Raw genomic sequence first — 17,821 nt, 5'->3', positions numbered from 1 at the left:
AGAAGAAAAAAAAAAAAACAACTCTAACTCTAGTTTAACATCTTGATTCTGATCTAAACTTCCCAACAGAAGCATTTAACATATTGTTTTTTTTTTAAATAACTAATAAATATTCGTAACCATAAAAATGTATAAAGCGTTTTGACACGCTACTTGGTTTCAGGCAATGAAACATCTGATCGGTAATAAAACAGAGTCTTCAGATGACAAAAACGAGCCTTTATTAATACTGTAGTAGCTGTATGTAAAATAGAGCTATTCAAAACAATTTGGTCCAATTACAAAATTGTATACTTAAACCTTGATTGTTGTCCAGGCTTTGAAAGTCTTTTCAATGTCCATACATTTAACTTTCACTGTCCTTCTGAAAGTGTTATTGGTAATGTGTGTTGTCAGGCGCGTTGAAATGCGATCTCTTGATGCTTACATGTAGAGGGAAGGGAAGGGCAGCTCTTCTGTTGGCTGTAGCCTGAGAGAGAAAGACAGATTCACTTTACAACAAATCTTGAAACGAGAACATGAAGCGACATGCTTTCATGATACATGGACTGCGTTACCCAGCATGCATTGTTCTTACCAGTTCTCAGGGCTCCAAACGGTGTTTTGTGACTCCATCACATGAAAGGTGTAAACGTGGCGTGAAGCATCAGATGTGTTTTCAGCACTACGGTGGACCACTTCCCCGTGAATAAGAACTGCTCCACCTGCAGCCATAAATATATCAAAAAAGGTGTACCCCCCAAAAATAAAGCAACCAAATATAAGGGTCAACAAACTATAAAAATTTCCCTTTAAACAAAAGATAAATGAATGGAATACCAGTGTGCTGCTTACTGTGTACTGGCTATTTAAAAAAATAGTATGTGAAACTGAATTCTCATTAACTCACCCTTTTTAATCGGAGCAGGAATGAACAGTTTGTCCTCGTAATTCTGCTCTCGTCCAATGAAATCAGTCAGAGGAAACGTGCCTTTAGGTGTCCGAACCATTCGTCTGGTGATTCCATCTGGAAAAGAGCCTCACAAACTCATTTTTAAAATAAATATTTAAAAAAACAAATAAAAGTGGATTTTGCCGATACCGATTACTAAGGTGGTGGAAAAGACAGATATCCGATGAATCGGCCAATAGTTTTGTTTTTTAATCGATTTATATAATGATAAAACAATCTTAGTCTTTCCTTACTATGAAGGGAACAGACACGGAGGCTACAAGAGTCCAAAATGAATAAAATCCCTAAAGCAGTTTACTGTACAATCAAAATGTCAATAATAACCAGACTATTTTGCTGCATAATGCGAAACTATAAACAAGCTTGATAAACATGGGGGCTCCGTTACAATGCTCTATGTGTAAGTATATACCAAATTCATCTTTTTATAGCCAAATATAATCACCAGATGAGCAGTTTTGTATATATAAATATTTCACCAGATGGGGTTTATTGGTGAGGAATTTTAAAAAATGAGGAATTTTAAAATAAAACTATCGGCACAGATTTTTGCAGATAACCGATAGTTCCAAAAAGCAACTAACTACCTCTTATTTAAAGTAAAAAGAAATAGCAGCTGTGGTTGCTAGAAATTCAAGAATACAGTGCCCATGTTTCAGGCATTGTGGGATGTCATTTTGGTGCCTGTATATTTTACATTTCACTACTAAGTATATAATAAAATTATGTAATGTTAATATACCAACTTACTGGAACTACAACAATCTGCTTTGTACTTTTAAATGTGCTGTTAACCACCATAATAACACAGGTGATAACACAAAAAGCCAAATTATTACTTAAAATATTCCGGATTAACTACAAGTTATGCTCAATCGACAGCATCTGTGGTATAATGTTGATTATCACAAAAATACAAACAAAAAAAGCACTTACGATGGAAGTGAATGGGGCCAATTTTTGGAGTGTTTAAAGGCAGAAATTTGAAGCTTATAATTTTATAAAAGCACTTATTAATTCTGTTAAAACTCCTGTATTATTTGAGCTGTAAATTTGTTTAAATCGTCATTTTCAGTGGACTGCAAAGTAAATAGGACTACAGGGTTTACAGTGTTACATCGTCATGGCAATGAAGTTGTAAAATTGGCTATAACTTTACACAGAAAAGGTTAGTAAGCGATTTTATCACAGTAAAATCATGTTAACATGCAATGTTTATGTCTTGTGACTATACTTTTGAAACAGAGAGTATTTTAAAGTTTACGGACTGACCCCATTGACTTCCATTGTAAGTGCCTCACTGTAATTCACATTTTTTTTAAAGAAGAGGAGGGACGAGTCGAAATTAATTGTTGTGGTAACTTGTATTGAACTTGGATTATTCCGTAACATTTCATCAAGAGTGATTCTTAATGGAGCAATGTATAGACAGTGCATAAAACACCACCTGGGTAACGCACGTGACACTAAAATAATGCATTAAACATTAACTAAACAACATAAGATGTCAAATAAAACACCATTTTATTTCAGTAAAATATAATCAAATGTGATGGGTCACACAAGGACTTTAGGCAACGCCCAATTATCGTTTTTCACTGCAACTTTAACAATAGTTTACCATAAAATTACCTGTATTGTGTTGTTAAACAAACAACATTTTCACTGTTAGCCTTAAGGTAAATCACTTCTCAGACGGATGATGATGCAAACACAAGTAATGTAAAATATCAAACTCATCTAACATCTGTGAACCTACTGTTATGTGATCCTGGTATGAACCACAAACAGCCGTTCTCCAGGGTAGCATCTTCCAGAGCGATCCAGATGCCCATCACTCTGCCCAGAGGCTCAGTGTATAGGAAAGTGGCATCCTGATGAGGTGTCACTAAACACACAAAAATGGCTGTGTTTGGAATAGCATTCAAGCATACTCCTACCACACTACATACTATACTACTCATACCATTTCTGCCATGTATATACCGTGCACAATATACAAATGTTCTATATGCATGGAAAACCCTTGACCTTACATTTGGAGTGTGATGAATGAATTGGAATTAATATCAGCTGCAAACCTCTTTATTTATTCATTACTGAGATTTTTTATTTTTTTAACAAAGTTGGATAATAAAGGCAAAGTAGACACTGTAATTTCCGAGTTGTTGGAATGTTGGATGTCACTCACAGAATTAAACATGCAACGCAGTGAGGTCCTGTGACAATTATGTAGCATAATCACTGTTTTACAATTGCGAGAAAAGTATGCGAGTATGTGGAATTATCTGCATTTATGTATAAATGTGTCTTAAACTCTGGTTTGACCTTCATCTAAGTTACAATAATGAACAAACATAATCTGTTTTAACTAAGAACACACAAATTATTGTATTGTTCTTGTACATGTCATGATGTATTTAATACCAACTATTTGCCAATAGTTGGCAAACCTGGCATCCAATTAATGAAACAAGATTAAAGGTGTGGGTTAGAACTACTTTGACTTATAAAAAGCAATCAAACATTTTGAGTTTGCTATTCACAAGAAGCATCTGCTGACGTGGACCATGCCTCACAAAAAAAGAGATATCAGAAGACCTACAATCAAGAATTGTTGCTTTGTATGAAGCTGGAAAGTATTACAAAGTTATCTCGAAGAGCTTAAATATGAATCTGTCCACAGTTAGACAAACTGTCTATAAATGGAGGTGATTTAGTACTATGGGTACTCTCACTAGAAGTGGCCGTCCAGCCAAGATGACTCAAAGGGCACACCGCAGAATGCTCAGTGAGGTAAACAAGAACCCTAGAGTGACAGATAAAGACTTGAAGGAACCAATGGAAATGGTTAACCTCTCTGTTGATGAGTCTACTATACGGAAAACATTAAACAGATATGGTGTCCATGGCAGGACACCATGAAGAAAGCCACTGCTTTCCAACAAAATCATTGCTGCATGCCTGAAGTTTGCCAAAGACCATCTTGACACTCCACAACGCTACTGTTAAAATGTTTTGTGGAAGGTTGAATTGTTTGGGAAGAACATGCAGCGCTATGTATGGTGTAAAAAGGGCAGCACATACCAACATGAAAACATCTTCCCAACAGTGAAGTACGGTGGAGAGAGCATCATGATTTGGGGCTGCTTTGGGCCACTTGCCATCACTGAGGGAAAAATTAATTAATTCCCAAGTTTATCAAGATATCCTACAGGTTAATGTCAGGGTTGCTGTGCGCCAGCTGAAGATCAATAGAAGTTGAGTGATACAGCAGGACAATGACCCTAAACATCGTAAACAAGTAAATCCACTACAAAATGGCTTAAAAAAAGAAAATCCACCTTTTAAAGTGGCCCAGACCTTAACCCAATAGAGATGCTGTGGAATGACCTCAAGAGAGCCATTCACACCAGACATCCTAAGAATATGGCTGAGTTGAAGCAGTTCTGTAAGGAAGAATGGTACAAAATTCCTTCTGAACATTGTGCAGGTCTAATCTGCAACTACAGGAAACACTTGGTTGAGGTTATTGCTGCCGAAGGAGGATCGACCAGTTATTAAATCCAAAGGTTCACTTAGTTTTTCCACAGCACTGTGAATGTTTGATGGGATGTGTTCAATAAAAACATGAAAGATTATAATTGTTTGTGTGTTGTTATCTTAAGCACATTGTGTTTGTCTATATATGTGACTTTGATGAAGATAAGATCACATTTTATGACCAATTAATGCAGAAAACCAGCTAATTCCAAAGGGTTCACATACTTTTCTTGCCAACGTAAATGTTTATCATTTTCAAAAAGTATACAGTAGTGTGCTAGTGTCTAGTATGCAGTACACTAGTATTCCATTTTAAACATAACCAGTGTGTTTTGGTATTACTTTGCCATTGGCTTAAGATGTAGGAGCGGCTGCCTTACCTTCTCCACCAATTCCTGGTTGCTGTCGAAAAGAACATATACAGTAGAGGTGAGAAATGAAAATGAATCAAACCATACAATGTCTGCAAGTGTATTTTATAAGGATGCAGGACTTTATCAAGGACTGAAGTAGCAGACACAAGTTAAATGTACCTTAAAGATGTACATACTCTGCAGGATCACTGGATTTATCAGACCGAGTTTCCTACCCAGGTTCTGCAGAAGAGAGACAATCAAACACAAACATACTCCATATGACACTTTATGCTGCACTGAAGTGTCCAAAAATTGTTCAAAGATTTAGGTGAAAATTTACATGAATGCATAAGGAAAAGTGTACAGTATTTACCATTTTTAAATCACCTTTCAGTACTTTTGTAGTTCAATAAACAGTCCTACAGACTGACAAATTAACTTTTAAAAGTACCCATGTAGAGGGGCCTGGGTAGCTCTGCGGTAAAATACGCTGGCTACCACCCCTGGAGTTCACTAGCTTGCTAGTTCAAATCCCAGGGCGTGCTGAGTGACTCCAGCCAGGTCTCCTAAGCAACCAAATTGGCCCGGTTGCTAGGGAGGGTAGAGTCACATGGGTCACAAACTCCTCATGGTCGCTATAATGTGGTTCGTTCTCGGTGGGGCGCGTGGTGAGTTGAGCGCGGTTGCCGCGGTGGGTGGCGTGAAACCTCCACACACGCTATGTCCCCGTGGCAACGCACTCAACAAGCCACGTGATAAGATGTGCGGGATGACGGTCTCAGACGCGGAGGCAACTGAGATTCGTCCTCCGCCACCAGGACTGAGGTGAATCACAACGCCACCACGGGGACTTAAAAGCACGTTGGGAATTGGGCATTCCAAACTGGGAGAAAAAGGGAAAAAATCCAAAAAGAAAAAAAAAAAAAGTACCCATGTAACCTCTCATTTAATATGAGATCATTAAACTGCATGTATAATTATTACACAAAAATGTAAATAAAAAATACAGATATTTTTTTACATGTTTTAGATCGAGTATAGCATGTCACACTGCTGTCACAGCTTGACGTCATGTCAACTACCCATTCAAACAATTAACCAAAATTTCCATATTTCTATAGTTTATGACAAGTCTTCATGTATCTAATCAAAGCTCTTTATCAAACCAAATTAGGTTTTGTTTTAAAATGTTTGTGTTTTCATGCAAGCTTGGCCATTACTTGAACTTTTGGTGAGTGTGTGACGGTTTTAAACAGCGGCTCATAAGCATGTAGAGCTGTGGGAAAGAGAAAAATACAAATATTGAGGAGAAAAAGAAGTTAGGAAAAATTTAAACTGGATCATTATTTTCTTAAAAACACTCACCATGTCCGATTTTGTTCAGGGAACGTTCTCTTGGCACAATGAACTCTCCTGAAAACACAACCGTTTTAGGACATGATGAATTTCCTTGGGTTTTTAATGTCTCGGCATGAGAGACAAAGCAACTAAACTACAAACCTTTCTCATCAAACACTCCCTTCTCAAAGAAAAATCGAATCTTGTCTCCACTTGTGATGAAGTAGTCTGCATTCCCCTGGAGAAGGATAAACAATATAACATGGTATGACTGAGTTGACAGTTCTAAACAGGTTTTAATGACTGATGCTTTTACATGGTTTCTAGTTAAAGCCAGTATAACTGAATTATTATCGGGTGAGTTCGACTTTGTAGACCATCTTAGTCAACCTGGTTAGGACTGGTAGACCAACTATGGATTAGCTGGAAAAAAAAAAACATCTATGTTGTTCGAAAAACCAACTTGACCACTTAAGGATGGTATGGCCATACTGAAATTACAGCTTAGAGACAAGATAAACTGGTGGCCAAATTTGATGACCTGATGAAACCATCTTGTTATGTTTTTGGAGCTATCCTGTTGGTTTTAGCTGGTCACTCATCATGGCTACACTGGTCAAGCTGGTCTACCTGCAACAATAACCAACATGACCAGCATGTGCCAGTAACAGACCATCTTTACCCATCTAAAACCAGTTAAGAGCATCTTGGAATTTAAACTGGTCCAAACAGGTTAGTATAGTATTTAAGTATGCCAGCATTTTTAACCATACTAGGGAACTACACCTCACTGATACATACCTAGGGTCAATAGTCTTACCTGCATCTGTACCCACAAACATTTGGTTGCATGTGAGAGGCAAAATGTAGGAAAAAGTTTATAATGATTCTATTTTAAATGCTTGATTGTAGAAGATGAATTTTGTGTATTGATTTGGCATGCAGTGTACCTGTGATTTGAGCTGCTCATCGTGGTCAGTAGAGAAATGTGTCCTGCAGTGTGCAGGTACATCCATGCGCTCAATAATCTCACTCATGCGCACCCGTAGAGAGTCACATTCCTCTGGGGACAGAAACCCCTCCAGCACCAGATACCCATCCTCTCGGTACTACAAAATAAAAGCACATCTCAGAAGATGATTTACCTAAGAAGGACATGATCCTGGAGAAAGCTCAGATCACGCTAAAAAACTAAATTTTTAGGCCGGTCTACCTAATGCGCATGCACATTCTCGAGTTGACTGAGAGGCGATATCTGTATCTAAAAAGGTGATTGGCTCTTTTGCCTTTAAGGCGGGACTTCCTTATCTACACCTGCCATATTGGCGTTCCAATTTCTCCCATTCATTTGAATACAAGTGGTCCATCTTGAGCTAAACAGTCTTTGTCCTGGATCAGCGTCCTTTGTTGTTTCTGTAACAGCATTGCTATCAACCAATCAGTATTGTCTGATTTAGGGACTACTAGGGTTAGAGTTAAGACCTGGAACAAAATTGTTATCAACCAATTATTATAAGGTATAATAAAAGTACCAAAAAGTACTATGGTACTACAACATTTTTTATTTGGCACCATGATAATGCCATGTTTTCTCTGAAGCACCAAGGAGTGCCATATAAAAACCATGGTACATGAATATGGTAATTAATCTGTAGTATGGTATTAATAACTGTTGCCCTCACTAGTACATTCTGGTACTACAAAACAATCAACATTTTTAGTCACCTGGGAGGGTAATGTTTCTCTAATTAAGTTGATTTACCATTACTTGAGTCTCTTTCTTTAATTTTGCTCATTGTTAAATTGGTTTGGGTACCTCTACATGTCAAAATGAAAATATACTGAAAAACAAAATGTAACAAAACTTAAAAATATACTGTTTTGGCATCAGATAAAAGTTGCTTGTGTTGCTAGTTACCAACTAATAACAAAGACTATTTAGCCCAAGACGGACCACTTGTATTAAAATTAATGGGAGAAATTGGAATACCCAATATGGCGGATATACAAAAGAAAGTCCCGCCTTACAAGTAAAAGAGCCAATCACCTTTTAGATACAGACATCGCCTGTCAAAAGATCTGGGCTAAAGAGGGACAATTTATGATACCCTTGTTGTCAGATTTTACTGCATATTTGAAATATGTTCTTTCATCGTAATGTTGACAACCCGTTTTGGAGACTTCGGTCTTTCCTAATTCAAAAAAAAGATAGGAGTTGTACTTTTATGCCGCTTCTATCCATAGAAAATATCTGCCTGGGAGCGGAGTGGACTGACTTGCCTTGAAAGAAACTTTGCGAATATGAGCTCATAGTAAAAAAAAAAAAAAAAAAAACGCTCCGTGGCTCAAAAATCGAATCCTTCATTGAACCGCACTAAAATCTCAGGACGATATTTGTAATTTTGGAAATATTTGTACACTTAAAACTAAAGCTTTTAAATCTACTGGTTTTAAAAGTAATCTAAAAATGGAAATGTGCCAGAGCAGTTGCTTAAAATGGTTAAATAAAAGAGTCTCGTCCAGTAATCGCAAACGATTGTGATTGGTCCATCCTCACCACGCTGCGGAAAAAAACGCTTACCACATGACAACACTGTTTATAAGTTCCTTCAGCAGTGGCCCGGAAAATAATTTACACCTGAATAATGACAGTGATAAACTTTAATAGATGTTGAATTGAAAAACATGGTGAAGAGTTAAATTAGGAGATTTATTATTTATTTAGACCCCTCGTATCTGGCCAATACAGGACAAGGTCCGGTCCTCTAAGCCCCGCCCACATCACAATACCTCCCTCAAGGTAAATTCCATTCCACTCATAGTGATGGGAAGTCTGATTCTTTTCCGTGAACCGGTTCTTTCGTTTCAATGAACTGGTTCAAAAAAACGATTCACCAGTTAATTTACATTATCACGTAATGACGTCACTATATATAATGCTAATACGCCTGCGTCGTAGAATACACGTGCAAACACATTCAATAAAGCCATATGTAAGCGCATATTTCTGATTATTACATTTTATTTAATTAAGTTATAATAATAAGGGTGTTTATTGTCATCAGTGTTTCATTCAGTGATCTTACAATACATCCTACATTAAAGTTTTGCACCTAAAGCACCCAATATTGACACTGATACACAAACGTGGATGTTCTACACGTTTTAAGCATAAAAAGTGATTAAACTAGTCTTAATCAACTCACTCTTTTTTACAGAAACCATGATCCAGCTCATCACAACTTCAGATATAATCTGCATGCACAATACTCAATAGTAAAATTTGTTTACATCTCTCGACTGAAACGTTTCACCCCCTCATTCAAGTCCTTGGTTCACGCATACTCGTCAGCTGCTCATTGATCAGCAGTTCTCAGTATTATATCCAAAAGAGGTGATTCTCAGTTCAGTGTACTGGTGACTCGTAAACTGCTGTGATCGACTCAATGTACTGTTGACTCGAGAGCTACTGTCCTTGGATCAGTGTACTTTTGACTCAAGAACTGCTGTGATAGACTCAATGTACTGCTGACTCGAGAACTGCTGTCCTCGGATCAGTGTACTGTTGACTCGAGAACTGCTGTCCTCGGATCAGTGTACTGTTGACTCGAGAGCTGCTGTCCTCGGATCAGTGTACTGTTGACTCGAGAGCTGCTGTCCTCGGATCAGTGTACTGTTGGCTCGAGAACTGCTGTGATAGACTCAATGTACTGTTGACTCGAGAGCTGCTGTCCTCGGATCAGTGTACTGTTGACTCGAGAGCTGCTGTGATAGACTCAATGTACTGTTGACTCGAGAGCTGCTGTCCTCGGATCAGTGTACTGTTGACTCGAGAGCTGCTGTCCTCGGATCAGTGTACTGTTGACTCGAGAGCTGCTGTCCTCGGATCACTCGAGAACTGCTGCGAACGACTCAATATACTGTTGAATCGAGAGCTGCTGTCCTCGGATCAGTGTACTGTTGACTCGAGAGCTGCTGTCCTCGGATCAGTGTACTGTTGACTCGAGAACTGCTGTGATAGACTCAATGTACTGTTGACTCAAGAGCTGCTGTCCTCGGATCAGTGTACTGTTGAATCGAGAGCTGCTGTCCTCGGATCAGTGTACTGTTGACTCAAGAACTGCTGACTCCAGAGCTACTGTCCTCAGATCACTCGAGAACTGCAGCGAATGACTCAATGTACTGTTGAATCGAGAGCTGCTGTCCTCGGATCAGTGTACTGTTGACTCGAGAGCTGCTGTCCCCGGATCAGTGTACTGTTGACTCGAGAGCTGCTGTCCTCGGATCAGTGTACTGTTGACTCGAGAGCTGCTGTCCTCGGATCAGTGTACTGTTGAATCGAGAGCTGCTGTCCTCGGATCAGTGTACTGTTGGCTCGAGAGCTGCTGTCCTCGGATCAGTGTACTGTTGGCTCGAGAGCTGCTGTCCTCGGATCAGTGTACTGTTGGCTCGAGAGCTGCTGTCCTCGGATCAGTGTACTGTTGACTCGAGAGCTGCTGTCCTCGGATCAGTGTACTGTTGACTCGAGAGCTGCTGTCCTCGGATCAGTGTACTGTTGGCTCGAGAGCTGCTGTCCTCGGATCAGTGTACTGTTGGCTCGAGAGCTGCTGTCCTCGGATCAGTGTACTGTTGGCTCGAGAGCTGCTGTCCTCGGATCACTGTACTGTTGGCTCGAGAGCTGCTGTCCTCGGATCAGCGTACTGTTGACTCGAGAGCTGCTGTCCTCGGATCAGCGTACTGTTGGCTCGAGAGCTGCTGTCCTCGGATCAGCGTACTGTTGGCTCGAGAGCTGCTGTCCTCGGATCAGTGTACTGTTGACTCGAGAGCTGCTGTCCTCGGATCAGTGTACTGTTGAATCGAGAGCTGCTGTCCTCGGATCAGTGTACTGTTGAATCGCGAACTGCTGCGACCCGAGCGTTCAGTCCGATTTGTGAACTAGTTGGAGCGGTTCATTGCAAAGAAGAGTTAGCAAAATAATCACCAGTTCTAGGTTATCGTGTCAGGCACATCCGAGAGACAGGTTAAGATAGAGTAACTTGTGGATCAGTGTTGACTCGAGACGCGAACTGTTTCAAACGATTCTCATTCCGATTTGGTGAACTAGTTCAACTCGTTCACTACAAAGAACCGGTTCAAAAGAACGATTCGTTCACGAACTGGACATCACCACTCGCTTATTCGGCTATGAAAGAACAGCCTTCCAAAAATGTATAATAGTTATTCCATATGCACGTGCTTGCACAAAATAGTTTCGTGCATAATTTTACACGTATACACGAGGCTGTGATCCTTGAAAATATTGATTATCAAAATGCAAAACAAACTCTTGACCGACACCAACAGCTAGAAAAGCTTGTTTTCCTGCGTTTCTGATTCACATACAAAGTAAAATTCTGACTTTGAAAAATAATTTATAAACTGGTGCTATAGATTTGCACGCAGTCTAGAGGTTGTTTCTTACCTTCTGGACGTCCTGATCTGTCAACACCTCCATGTTTAAGATGATGGTCTGAGATGAAGGCTAATCTCTTCTCTCTCTCTGAGCAACCACGTGTCAAACCCCGTTCAACTGTAATCCTGGTTGTGCAATAACTGGATTTTGAACTTTAAATCTTTCACACCTGTGTAGCACACAAATGTGCTTTTTGTAACTCCAGTTATTGAGAGGGTTCAGTTGAACCTAAAAGGTAAACATATGCCCCTGGCAACCTTAATTCCAGGTAAATCCTCTTTATACCTTGAAGTGCAGAGTGCACACAGGTCGTTCTGTTTATTACGTGCAGGATTGCATGAAAAAACACAGACTTTTGAGTCTATGTGGCTGGTTTAAAGTCTCACAATTACTTTTATATGCATACTACTTTACCGATCCATTTACAAATCTGGAGCCTTTAGCCAGAAACGATGATCTGCATAGATATCTTTTCAAAAGGCATGACACTTTCAGTAGTAGGGTTATATTTTGAGTTTATACATCAAACTGCGCCTCATATGTGTTCGTTTTTCTTGATTTAATAGCACAATTTCACTCCAATGAATGATAAACACCCACAAAGTCAATGGTTTGAACATTTTACAGAAATATTTTCAATGCATACTACAACCCCAATTCCAAAAAAGTTGAGACAGTATAAAATAATGCAAATAAAAACAAAAAGGAATGATTTGTAAATTATATTCACCTTTTGCTATATTGAAAGCACTACAACTACACATTACATGGTGTTTTACCTCGTGAATTTCATTGTTTGTTGAAAATGTACAATAATTTCAAATCAGATGATTGCAACATGCTCCAAAAAAGTTGAGACAGGGGCAATTTAAGACTAATAACAATTTGACGAGTTGAAATAACAAGGCGATGTGAAACAGGAGATGTTAAACAGGTGAGGCAATCATGTCATAGTACAAAAGGAGCCTCCAAAAACAGCCTAGTCCTTCAAGAGCAAGGATCGTTCAAGAATTGTCAATTTGCCAACAGATGCTTTAGCAAATAATCCAGCACTTTGAGAACAATGTTCCCCAAAGACAAATTGGAAGGATTTTGGGCATTTCACCCTCTACAGTGCACATTATAGTTAAAAGATTCAAGGAATCTGGTCGAATCTCGATGCGTAAAGGGCAAGACGAAAACCACTTCTGAATGCGCGTGATTGCTGATCCCTAAGACATCACTGTCTTTCATCTGTAATGGATATCATGATCATGGGCTTGGGATAACAAGTCCACATTTCAAATAGTTTTTGAAAAACACAGATGTCATGTTCTTGGGCCAAAGAGGAAATGGACCATCCAAGCTGTTATTAGCATCAGGTCCAAAAGCCAGTGCCTGTATGGGACAGGGGTGTCTCATGGCATGGGTAACTCGCACATCTATGAGAACACCATGAATGCAGACAGATATGTACAAATTTTGGAGCAACATATACTGCCATCCAGCGCTGTCTTTTCCAGGGACATCCCTGCATTTTCCATCAGGACAACTTCAAACCACATACTGCCCAGATTACAAGTGCATAGCTGTGTGAGGAGAGAGTGTGGGTGCTAGATTGGCCTGCCTACAGTCCTGACCTGTCTCCAATTGAGAATGTGTGGCGCATTATTAAGCACACCATCCGGCAATGAAGACCGTGTACAATTGTGCAGCTAAAGACCTACATAATGGATGATTGGGGGAAAATTCCACTTTCTAAACTTAACAAACTTGTGTCTTCAGTGCCCAAATGCTTAATAAGTGTTATTAGAAGAAATGGTGATGTTTCACAGTGGTAAACACTCAACTGTCCCAACTTTTTCAGAATTGGGGTTGTAGATTTAAAAGTGTGTAGACAAACAAGGTTGTCTTGAAAAAGCCTATTCTGAAAGTTTAAGATAGAAAGACAGACAGATAGATAGAAAAGAGTGACAGTCAGACAGATAGATAGATAACAGACAGACAGATAGGAAAGAGTGACTGACAGACAGACAGATAGGAAAGAGTGACAGATAGATAGATACAGACAGACAAGAAAATGTGACACAGACAGATGATAGATGCACAGAAAGACAGATAGATAAAGAGTGACAGACACACAGACAAATAGATGGATGGATATATATAGATGGTCCTATGTGGTTGCTAGGGTGTTCTGTGTAGTCGCTTGGCCATTGCTAGGGTGTTCTGGATGTTTACTAGGCATTGCTAAGATGTTACGGAATGGCTGGGAAAAATAAATTACGATTTAAACAACTTTACAGCTCAAATAATACATGAGTTTAAACAGAAGAATTAATCTAAGTTATTTTATAAAATAATAAACTTCACATGTCTGCCTTTAAACCCTCTAAAAGTTGTCCCCATTCACTTCCATTGTAAGTGCCTGACTGTAACCTCGACTAATGTTGTGATTCACCTAATGAGAAAAATACTTCCGTAACCCAAGCAGCTGAAAAAGTTGTGCTTTATTACAGGAGTAACAGTGGATTGTTTTTGTACATATGTGCTTTATCACTGAAGCTATGGAGGAAATGAAAACTAGTAGAGGTGATGACACAGCAGCAATTTACACACACCAGTCTGACCCCAAATCAGCCCTGAGAGCAAATCTTGTTGTGAGAAAAACACCCATCCTAAACTGTCTTATTCGCAGATTCTCAAATGTGTCTAGCACCGATTTAAGCGAATGGGACAGGTTTTCAAAAGCTAACAAAATGCTTTCCTTGACTTCACAGAATAGTGCTTCTCTAGTAACACTTTCTTGTCGTTCTAAGTTTACTAGGGCCGTGCAACCTACTGACATGTATAAGGGCTTTGACCTTCATTTACACAGTATTTGAGGGAGCGTAAAGCCAGTGATGGGTAAGTTACTCTAAAAAAGTAATTAATTACTAACTACTAATTACATCTTCTACAGTGTAATTAGATTACTGTACTAATTACTTTCTAAAACCCTTATCAACTTTGACCAGATGAAAAATACAAGGATAGACATGATATTGTTATTTTAATTCTTTCAAATAAATCATAGAATATCAAATAAAAAAATCAAAATCAAAATCAAATAAATGATTCATGAACTGGCCAAAGAATTTAAGGGGCTGCATTAAATTAGAAAACATGCATTTTAATTTTAAATTCACTATTGTTTTATATAGAATTGCTCTATAGTCTATACAGTATTTAACACAATTACATCAGAAGTAACTGTAATTAAATTACTGAAAAACTAAGAGTAGACCCTTACTTTTTTCAATGAAAAAGTAATTTAATTACAGTAATTAATTACTTAGTAATGCATTACACCCAACACTGCATAAAGCACACACAATCTGAACACAGTTTGCATTGTGATTTGATTAGCAACCATCTGCTTGGAGCGGACTATGAGCGGGACCAAAAGAGAGTGTTTGAATGTTTCTCAGAAATCTTTACTTGGTTTCATTTACAGCCATACTGCGTACATTAGGCAATCTTCCACACAAAATAAAAGTTCAAATAAAATCATAAAATATAAATCATATGAACATATATATCTATATCTATATATATCTATATATATATATATATATATATATATATATATAAAGACACATTAACATAGGATTGTTTTACTCGCAAACATTTAAAAGTTTGCATGAGTCCGTGCTTTCTTTTTGTTCTTTCTCCTCTTTTTATTTTTTTATTTTTTTTTTGTAAAATTATAAAACCTATAAACGTAAAATGTACACTTCGTCTTCGAGATCACCTCCAGCATACAGCTCAGGAGAGTTAAGGCCATATTAGTGTGGGAAGGTTGCTATGACAATAGTCCTTATGACATCAGAATACTATATCATCATTCCCTTTTGAGAAGTCGACCAATGGGGTGCAATCTCCAGGTCACCTGATACACATACGCAAACGATAAAGTCCATCGCGAAAGATGAGTGCGAACAAGTTTTGTTCGTTCATCAATAGAGTTTGTGGAGTGCAAAATGTAACAATTGTGGGTTGTTTCGAGATCCATTTTCAAGAGTTCTTAGTTTGTGGCTTCATTTCATAGCCTTTAAAGCATGTGTGTGTGTGTGTGTGTATATATATATATTAGTAGATTTTGTATATGATCTTTTTGGCATTTAGGTGAATTTCAGAAAACACATCTAGGTCAAATTTCTCCCCAAAATCAAAAGGAAAAACACTAGAAATGATATTATGCGTAATTCGCTATATAAATAAAATATAATTGTTTTTTCGCATTGCAGTAATGAGATGTTTTCCATTATAGTAATGAGAACTGTGGGGAAATGTGCGAATAATGTCGCAATGCGTAAAAATCATAATGGTCCTAAACTTGGCAAAATATAATGTTTTATTAATCTCTTTTGATTTGGGGGTGAAATATGACCCTTGCAGAGACCTAAAACACAAATGACACATTAGCAAAGATCAGGTTTAACATCGATAACTGGCACATTAATAATTTGTCGACTCTTTCCTGACTGGACATAATTACTCCAAGTAAATAAAGCACAAAACACATATTGCTTTTTATATCTACACAATCCCATAATCCCACTTCTAAAACACAGGCACTCGTACCCACATGTGTGTTCACCATTTTGGCATCAGTTTTGTGTATATGAATGCCCCTTTGTGCCTGTAGAGGGCAGTACATAATTGACCTGGCCTTACAAAGTGTGGGAGAATATGAAAACATGGATTTAAAGGAACAGCTCACACAAAACCTGTCATTATGTATTCACCCTCATGTTGTTCCAAACCTGTAAGACTTTCTTCCGTGAAACGGAAAAGAAATTCAGAAGACTGCTCGTATTTTAATTTTGTTATAATTATAATCAATGGGAACTTAAGCTTTCAAGCTTCAACAAAAGGACACAAAAGCACCATAAAATATCCTAAAAGTAGCCTATACCAGCATTTCCCAACAGGGGTGCCGTCTGGCGAGATCAGGGGTGCCGTGTGAAAAATCCGAAAATGCATACAACATTTCAAAAGCTTCAGACTACTTCATCATCCTGTTAAACACATGATACATCTCTCATCTCCATCTGACCTGTACAGGTATTTTCCCTGCCTTGTGAATTAGTCATTTTAATAATAACTACGCCTGTTTAATGATTTACATTAAAATAAAAACTATATTATTAATAATGCATAATATTTAAAATATTGTATTATCAATCTTATACATATGATCCATTTTCAATAAACATCATAGCTGATTTAGCAGCATGGTCCCCTCTTTCAGGATTTTATCTGTTAATTTCCTATGCATTATCAACTTTAAACTGGAGAGCAATTTATTAAAAGGATAAGACCACTCTTAAAGGAATAGTTGACCCCAAAACCCTGTCATCACTTACCTTCATGTTTTTGCAAACACATATGGCTTTCTTTCATTCGTGAAACTTAAAAGATGATATTAGGCAAACTGTTAGTCTCAGTCACCATTCACTTTCACTGTAAGGAGAAAAGATGAATGAAAGTGAATGGTGACTCAGACTAACTAACATTCAGCCTAACATCTCCTTTTGTGTTCCAGAAGAGAAATGCATATGGGCTTGGAATGACATATGGTCGAGTAATCATGACAGAATTTACATTTTTGGATGAACTATCCTTTTAACTACCTGTAAAAGTAAAATTTGTAGGTTGTATACTAAACAAATAATTCCATCTGATTAAAACTTGAGGTAAGAATTGAGATAAGTAATAGTCCCCTGGGATTAACTTTTGGATGTTTTATTATTACGAGTTTTATTAACCCATCCCCCTTGAAAAATTCTTAAGAAAATCTACATTTTATTTTTATTTTGCTTTGACATTGTCTGGTCATACTAGCCTTGTCTAATACAACAAATTCAATACTTCAACACTGGTAAATCGTAATGATAAATGTATCTATCTATTAACCTTTTTTAAACTAGAAAGCAGAGTGTCTGAGATTTAACGATATTAACCATTATATATATATATATATATATATATATATATATATATATATATATATATACACACACATACACATGTATGTATGTATGTGTGTGTGTGTGTGTGTGTGTGTGTGTGTGTGTGTGTATATATATGTATATATGTATATATATATATATATATATATATATATATATATATATATATATATATGTATGTATA

At 37.7% G+C, this 17,821-nt stretch overlaps 1 protein-coding gene across 1 annotated transcript; it reads right to left on the bottom strand.

Annotated features, from left to right (window-relative positions):
* Nucleotides 1-204: 204 nt before the first annotated feature.
* Nucleotides 205-12,300, bottom strand: phyhd1 (phytanoyl-CoA dioxygenase domain containing 1). Its single transcript, XM_051677317.1, has 11 exons — nt 11,651-12,300; nt 7,140-7,298; nt 6,352-6,427; nt 6,217-6,264; nt 6,072-6,127; nt 5,029-5,091; nt 4,876-4,897; nt 2,712-2,840; nt 890-1,006; nt 578-704; nt 205-469 (listed from the first exon to the last, which is right to left on the bottom strand). The coding sequence occupies exons 1-11, from the start codon at nt 11,681-11,683 to the stop codon at nt 424-426; spliced, it is 876 nt and encodes a 291-aa protein (XP_051533277.1). The 5' UTR covers nt 11,684-12,300; the 3' UTR covers nt 205-423.
* Nucleotides 12,301-17,821: the final 5,521 nt, after the last annotated feature.

This window comes from Myxocyprinus asiaticus, chromosome 38, assembly GCF_019703515.2.
Source record: "Myxocyprinus asiaticus isolate MX2 ecotype Aquarium Trade chromosome 38, UBuf_Myxa_2, whole genome shotgun sequence".
NCBI classification, from domain to species: domain Eukaryota; kingdom Metazoa; phylum Chordata; class Actinopteri; order Cypriniformes; family Catostomidae; genus Myxocyprinus; species Myxocyprinus asiaticus.
The sequence above is the reverse complement of the archived record's forward strand: the minus strand, read 5'-3'. Positions and strand labels throughout refer to the sequence as shown.